Source organism: Nilaparvata lugens, chromosome 7 (genome assembly GCF_014356525.2).
Source record: "Nilaparvata lugens isolate BPH chromosome 7, ASM1435652v1, whole genome shotgun sequence".
Classification (NCBI taxonomy): Eukaryota; Metazoa; Arthropoda; class Insecta; order Hemiptera; family Delphacidae; genus Nilaparvata; species Nilaparvata lugens.
In genome coordinates, this window is record NC_052510.1 from 17,179,427 (window position 1) to 17,187,394 (window position 7,968).

Genomic DNA, 7,968 nt, shown 5'->3' on the forward strand with positions numbered 1-7,968 from the left:
TGAAGACTGTGAGGATCCGCAGTTCTTTGAACAATGGCCGGCAATGTTCCAGGTATGGTGAGAATGTAATGATGCGAATCACCTTTTTTTGAAGAAGCAGAATCCTCTCACAACAACCCACAAGTTTTTGGGACAATTTCACTCGACGAATATTCTTCAGTTATTTAGTTCTTCGGTCAATATTTGCAGTATCTAGCAGAAGTTTCAGTTCTATTTATTTAGTCTATCTTTAATTGGAAACTCTAATATGAATTTAATCAAAAAATCCAATTAAAACGATATAAATTCTAATTTTATCATTCAACTTTGGTTACTAGCAGAATTATTGGAAGACGTCGGTCAACTTGTTATACTTATATAATTGAAAGAGATAAATGTACCTCTTGTAGATATGTTCATTTTCTCTATCTGTGAATTACATCATAGAAAGATACAAGAAATTTACCTCCTCATGTTCATGAATAAGAAGTAAAATAAGTGAACCATATCTAGTTGATTATTTACTTTCGATTACTTTATTCTTGTTAATAAATTCATAAAGTTCAACTTTTTCTTTATCCTTCCTTCTCTCCATTTTTTCAGGTTCAAAGAGATCGATACACAGCAATGCTTACTTCTACGGTTTCTTCAAGAACAAGCGGATTGTGCTGTTCGACACTTTGCTGAAAGATTACACACCAACCAATGATAAATCAAAGGACAAGGAGACGAAGGAAGAGGACAAGAAGGGCTGCGACAATGAAGAGGTTCTGGCTGTGTTGGGTCACGAGTTGGGCCACTGGAAGCTCAACCACATGATCAAGAATATCATAATCATGCAGGTAAACTGTATTGATAGCATCTTCATTAATTGTATGATATGTAAAGGATGAGTTATGACTGAGGAATGTATGATAATAATGACTAAACCAGGTTTGCGCAGATATCGTTGTCGTGTAGACCGGGCATAAGAATGTATGATTGATTGTATGATTTATGTGAAAGATGAGCTATGACTAGTGTTAGAAAAAAAATACATGCGTGTATTTGATAGGATAGGATAAATCCATCCAGTATTAGTATCATTACTTATGTATTTGATCAAAAATTACAATCCAAAATAGGAATTACAAATTGAATTAGAATTAATAGGAATTTCAAATGAAATAATGAGTATAGATTTTGTTTTGTATCTGATTAGTTGTGAATTATCAATATTCAGAAATAGTTTATTTTCATTCCTTACTAATTACTGTTTTCTTTTCACTCAAAACTATCGATTTCTTACCTACTCTGCATTATGATTTATTACCTTGTAACCGCCCCCAGATGGGGATAGAAGAGAGATGTAAATACTTAATGGTTGAGTCATGGGACAACAACATTTGCATTCTATTCAATTTCGAAATTTACTTAATAATTTAAACTACTAGAATTTCAACAACAAATAATCGAAAACATTCCATTGCATATTCTATAAGCCGAGAAAACTATCTTTAAAACTTTGCTAACTCTTCGTCTGGAACTCAAAGGTAACTGTTCACTAAGGTAATTTTACTATTATAACTTTATAAAAATATGGACTCGGCCATTCAAGGGGTTTTAGCATGAGCTAGAAAATATAATGGCACTCACGATCGTTCAAATTATATATTTATCTCTATATTAGAATTTTCACTACACTAGGATGTTCTCACTAATATTTTCAATAAAAATTACACATTCACTACAAATAATTGAAATACTTCAATTTATCCCGCGATGAAAACTAATGCATTTTAACAAATTTAGACAACAAACACGTTAATTCAGGGCCCTCGAGGCCTGGCTTTTAATCTGTTTAAATTCGCGGCTTGATTGAGACTGATCTTTTCCATACAAATTATGTTCCCCTTTCACCAACGAGACGATGGTCCACGTGGAGACAGAGCACAATTCCGTGGGAAAGGAAAATGCAAGTTTGAAATACTCTCAAATACTCGTGTATTTTCCAGCGCTCAGTTCCGTGAGAATACTTCAACCCTGCATAAAATTTAAGACTTCCCGGACGCAAGTCAGCAAAATCTTAATGTGAGAAAATTATTTTTCAACAGTAAAATAAATTTCTCACGATAAAAATTCACAAAGAAAATTCAACTAGAAGATTACTAAAGTCTCATCATTTTTAAATTCCAATAATTTAAATTTTTAAATTCCAAATTTTTTAATTCCATCATTTTTAAATTCAACTAGAAGATTACTAAAGTCTCATCATTTTTAAATTCCTAATTCTATTCTTTTTAAAATGAAACCAATCAACAATTTATTTAATATCATAACCATTACAACCTATTCTACTAGACTTGATTGCTATTGGATGAATTGGATGAATGAATGAATTAGTGTGGCGGATAGGAATTTGGATGGATTTATTTGAATCCACGTTCCCTTCGGAAATTGGGATTCTTTCAAAAATAATGTATCTTATGTTCATTAATAATACAGTAAAAAATGTGAACTTGAATTTAAACTTTGTATTTTTTTGCAGGTGAACATGTTCCTGTTGTTTGTTGCATTTGGCTTCCTCTTCAAATATCAAGTTCTGTATAATGCGTTTGGCTTCTATGACGAACAGCCCGTGCTCATAGGACTCACTGTTGTACTTCAGTTCATATTTTCTCCTTATCATGCGGTAAGATAATAACTTTACTCGTTTATTGTTCAATTATTAACCGCAAACTAAAATTCTGATTAATCCAGATTAAAATGAGTATCAGACACAAAACTAAATCACTTGATTACAAGAATATCTGAAAATAATAAAATGTCCCTTAATCGATGACAAGAATATATTTTTTGTCCAAATTGGTCTACTAAATAAACTGCATCACATTTATCTACATCTCATGAATCTAGTTTCATAAATTGTCGGAAACACGGTTATATCGAACACTTTTCCACAAAAACGATTTTGACTCAAAAAACAAAAATTGAATATTGCATGTTTAATGAAAGCTCCAAAACAAAACACTTGAAATATTCTAATAAAGTATCCCAATAGGGCTACTTGAATTTAATAATAGAACATTTTTAGTATCCTTCTGTTTTATTTTTATATAAACACGACTAGTTTCAAGCACTTATGTAATTTTCAAGTATCAAAAAATGTATAAGTGCACGAAAATATTCGTTTTTATATAAAAATAAAACTAACGGGTACTACCTTACTAGTAATTCAATTTTATATAATTAATCTTGAAATATTACTGAATAGCTAATGATGTTTGATACATATATTTAAATTGTGCGCTGCTATCCAGAGATAGTCAGTTTGATGTAAGGGTGAGCATACCTGACTAGCAATTAGGAGATACCGGGTTCAATTCCCAGGCTAGAAAATAATGTTTGGATTGTAGCTCTCATCGGATTTCCATGAAGCTGTTAACCCTGTTGCTAATATTTGCAGTAGCAGAAGTCTTCGGGGGTGATTTACAGCATTTAATTTGGATTTTCGTTTAATAATAATTATTATATTATTCGACTCCGTCAATCATTCCATATTGTTGAAGAAACTATCCCTATTTGGTTTTAGCATGTCCCTAATCTCGAGACCTAAATTTTTCGAGACTTACCTTGTTGGGAGAAGGCAGTATGTACAGATGCTGAATTACCGGTCACACTGTTTTGTGAATACTTCTGGGGTTCCTCAGGGATCGAACTTGGGACCATTGCTTTTTCTGTTATTCATTAATGATTTGCCTAATGTCATAAATCACTCTAATGTTCTATTATATGCCGATGATGTGAAGCTTTTCAGAAGAATAAATGATATTGTTGATTGTGAGCTCTTCCAGAGTGATGTAGATGGTCTGTGTGGGTGGTGCGTGGATAATGGATTGGATGTGAATGTGGGAAAAAGCAGTGTCATGAGGATTACCCGTCAGAGGAACATTACATTGAACAACGCTCCGTATCATATTAATGGCATAATTATTAAAGAAGTAGAAAATTTCAAAGACTTGGGAGTTGTTTTCGATCACAAGCTCAATTTCTCTCTGCATGTTGAAAGGATTGTGAATAAGGCATATCAGCAGCTTGGTTTCATCATCAGAACATGCTCACATTTCAACAGCATACGGACTCTGTGCTATCTCTTCAACACACTTATTCGTAGCGTTGTGGAGTATGGTTGTGTGGTTTGGAACCCATACCAGAATTCACTGATACATCCTTTGGAGTGTGTTCAAAACAGATTCCTTAGATATTTATATTTTAAAAAGTTTAACAATACATGCCCCTTCCACTTTCCCACATCGCAACTCAGAATGATATTCGGTGTGGAATCATTAAAATTGAGACGTGATTTTAGTATGATTTTGTTCGTTTTTTATGTATTCAATGGTAGAATCAGCTCAATGTTTTTGCTTTCCCAGTTAAATGTGTACATTTCTGCAGTGCCTCGCCGTTCCAGTTTTAGATTATTTATACCTTATTGCAACACTTTAAATCATCAGAACTCTCCCATTTATAGATCATTCATTCATTTTCAATTGCTTCTCGGATCATCTTGACCTGTCATTCGGTTACAGTCGCTTCCGTAGGGATTGTAGGCGACTTCTGCGAGTGTGACTGTCGAGTGTTTTAATGTGTCTCTTGAGTTTGTTTAGTTGATGTATGTTTTTTTTAAACCACTTTTGTACTAGTCCTCAAGGGTATGATTAGTACTGATTCTGTTTTTTTGTTCATTTCTTTTTTTATATTATTTTTCCTCTTCTTACATTGTAATTTTTCAATATTCTCCTTTTCTGTACTCTTACTATGTATAATGGTATAATGAACTATTGTAATTGTGTTGTTATGGAAGCAATTTTTGGGAGAAATCCTGTATGCTTCCATGTTTTTCATAAATAAATAAATATATTTAAATCAATATTGGACAATGCTGAACAATATAATGTGAAGTGAAGAACGAACTACAAGACCTATTTCGGACTAAGTGTAACCTTATCTGAATTGGGGAGTGGAATAACATAAGGTACCTTATTTCTCCTCTACCTATCATTTTGATGGTGTACTTGTTGTATGGATATCCTATTATATTATATTATCTCGAAAACGGCTCTAACGATTTTCACAAAATTTGGATCATAGTAGTTTTATGATATAAAAATTCGATTGCACTAGGTCTCATCCCTGGGAAAACTCGCTGAAGGACATGAAAAGGATAACAATTATTCATCCTTGGAAAAACAGATGATATGTTAGTCGTCTGTCGAAACAGAAGATGCGTGTGTGGGAGAGAGACTGAATTATTTCCAGCTGTGTAATCAATCAGCGAAAAATATTAGCTAGAAATTTTAATCGACTTCATCAAAATAATCTGATTTGTTGACATGACATGATAATCACTCTAAACTAGAGTATATCATAATTTTCAAAGTTATTCATTATTTGACAATTCTAAGTGATTAGTGAGTGTTATTTTGTTATTCAATTTGGTTTGTAAATAATCTAAATTAGAACTTCTTTGTTTTTAAATGTTTGGACTGAAAATTGAACCTGAATTCAAGTGTATGGAACATAAACTACTTTGTGGACTATTTATAGTGTATAAATCAAAATTCGGGGAAGAAACAGTTTTGGGCTGTGCCTGTTAGTCCTTCCCCAATCATTTTAAAAAATTGTGTTTGGATTATCAATACTGTATAAATAAATAACCAGCAAAGCTCGGTACCCCGATATTGAATATATAAAATGAATAATATTTCGAAAGCTCTTGCTATGAAAAATTTAGGATAAATATCAATAAGATTGTTGAAAATTTGAGGATTCATCTGAATATGATTAATATAAACTTTTGCTTTTTGCAGCTACTGAACTTCTTCACGACAAGCCTGAGCCGGCGCTTCGAATTCCAGGCGGACGCATTCGCAATGGGCATGGGCAAGGCGGTCTACTTGCGACGTGCGCTCATCAAGCTGAACCAGGACAACCTGGGCTTCCCCGTCTACGACTGGCTCTACTCCACGTGGCACCACTCGCACCCGCCGCTGCTCCAGCGACTCAAGGCCCTCGAGAAGAGTGACTGATGCTATGCTCAGTAAGCTCAAATCCAAAACTGTGTTTGTTGACCGGGTGAATTTCAAAGGGTGAGTGCGTGACTAAAGTTCCAGAGATATTACTTTTAACCGACGAGGAGGAGTAGGCATGATGCGCACAATTGGATGCTGACACAAAATTAGGGTGAATGCTGTTACTGTAGGTAGTGAGAGTGATTAGTGAAAGAAAGAGCATCGGGCCTCTCTGTCTTCGAGAGAGAGAGAGATCCCAGTAAAAAGTAATATCTCTCGGACTTTAAGTTCAGGTACCTCAAAAGGTGAATATTTTTGTTGTGTCCTTGACTAACTGTAAGTACCCAAGAGGTGAATATTTGTGTGCTTGACTAAGTTCAGGTACCTCAAAATGTTAATTTTTTTGTTGAGTGAGTGCACCTAGAACAGGTGAATACTTGAGTTGAATGTATGTTGAAGTGAGTTAATGTGTTGAGTGACTGCACCTAAAAAGGTGAATTATTGAGTTGAATGTATGAAATAGTGACGTTTTGTGCTGAGTGAGTGCAACATCCAAAGAAAGTGAATTATTGAGTTGATTGAGTGCTCCCCATAGATGTGCATTGAGTCAAATGTTTGACTGAGTGCCCCTGAAAAGTTGGGAATTATCTAGTTGAGTGCCTAAAAAGGTGGTGAATTATTCAGTTGAATATCTGACTGAGTACTGAGTGCTGAGTGCTCCCTCAAAAAGTGAACAATTAAGTTGAAAGTTGACTGAGTAAACCTCAAAAAGGTGACCTGTTGAAGACTGTTGCTTAGATGTAAGGTAACGGCTAAAGTGAAGACTGTGCTATAATACTGTAAGTCATGTGATTCACTTCCAGTCTTTAGTTCTCACTTAAATAAGTTATTCCAGTATTGATTGATGGGTAGATTTTAAAATGTTTTTGATTTCTGTCTTGATTTTTTTTTAAATCCATACATCTTGGACACAACCATAGAAGTGCACTTCTATTATTGTACCACAAATAATGATCCATAATAGTATTCGTTATAATATTGAAAGTTTTGTAGTAGTGTTGAAATAGAAAAATAGCATATAATACTATAAAAAAAGATTAAATTCCTTGTTATTGCGAAATAGCTGATAGCACAGTTTAAGTATAAACTTGACTGCTGTTGGTTATTATTCTAAATAATGAACTAAATTTATTTTCCAATTAAGATGCTGTCATCTGAATCCTTTCAAACTATTAATGATTTGACATTCTCTTTACAAGATTTAGGTTTATGATATACTGATACTTCTGTAGGCCTATTACTTATAAGGCTTGAAACATATATATTTATTTGTCTTTAAGCTTTCATTAGTCAGTCAATTATCATTACTGAATTGAATCTTCATTTAAAAATCTGCAATCTCAAATAGTTAATGATAAGAATTAATTTCACAGAAAACATACATTGTTGTGTTAGATTTGAAACTTTCCAAAACGACTTATAATTCTGTAGAGATGAATAAGTTTGTGCATAAAATGTAAATTGATTGATGGTGTGTTTTGTTACTGTATGAAAGTAAACATTGAAAGTCCATTGTGAGTGAATGAGTGAGTGACTACTAGTTATCAACATTTTATATTGTTGAACCGTAATGATTTATTTATTCTCATAGGAGCGAGATACTATTTCTCTTTTGTTAATTTTTCCTTTTCTTTGTCAGTTATTAAATTATTTGCTGTGTCTTTTACTGTAATTATTCCATTAATTCAATTCAATTACCTGTTAAAGTTGAAAAAGATCAATTTTTAATGTCTCAATATTTAATGCTAGAGTTTAATATTTCTATACATATTTCGATCTTTTATAAGATATTTTAAATATTTTAAAAATTGCTAGTATCCTATTAATTCATTAAAAAAGAAATTTTGTCAATTGAACTTCAACGATTCGATCAGAGTTC

The 7,968-nt window shown here is 33.0% G+C and overlaps 1 protein-coding gene across 1 annotated transcript in view; it reads left to right on the forward strand.

Moving 5' to 3' along the window:
* The window catches only part of LOC120352289 (CAAX prenyl protease 1 homolog), a 23,835-nt gene extending 16,141 nt beyond the window's left edge, over positions 1-7,694 (forward strand). The window contains exons 5-7 of the mRNA XM_039432207.1: positions 583-821; positions 2,507-2,650; positions 5,829-7,694. Of these exons, the coding sequence (XP_039288141.1) occupies positions 583-821; positions 2,507-2,650; positions 5,829-6,047 (602 nt within the window). The 3' untranslated portion in view covers positions 6,048-7,694. The remainder of the gene's footprint in view (positions 1-582; positions 822-2,506; positions 2,651-5,828) is intronic.
* Positions 7,695-7,968: the final 274 nt, after the last annotated feature.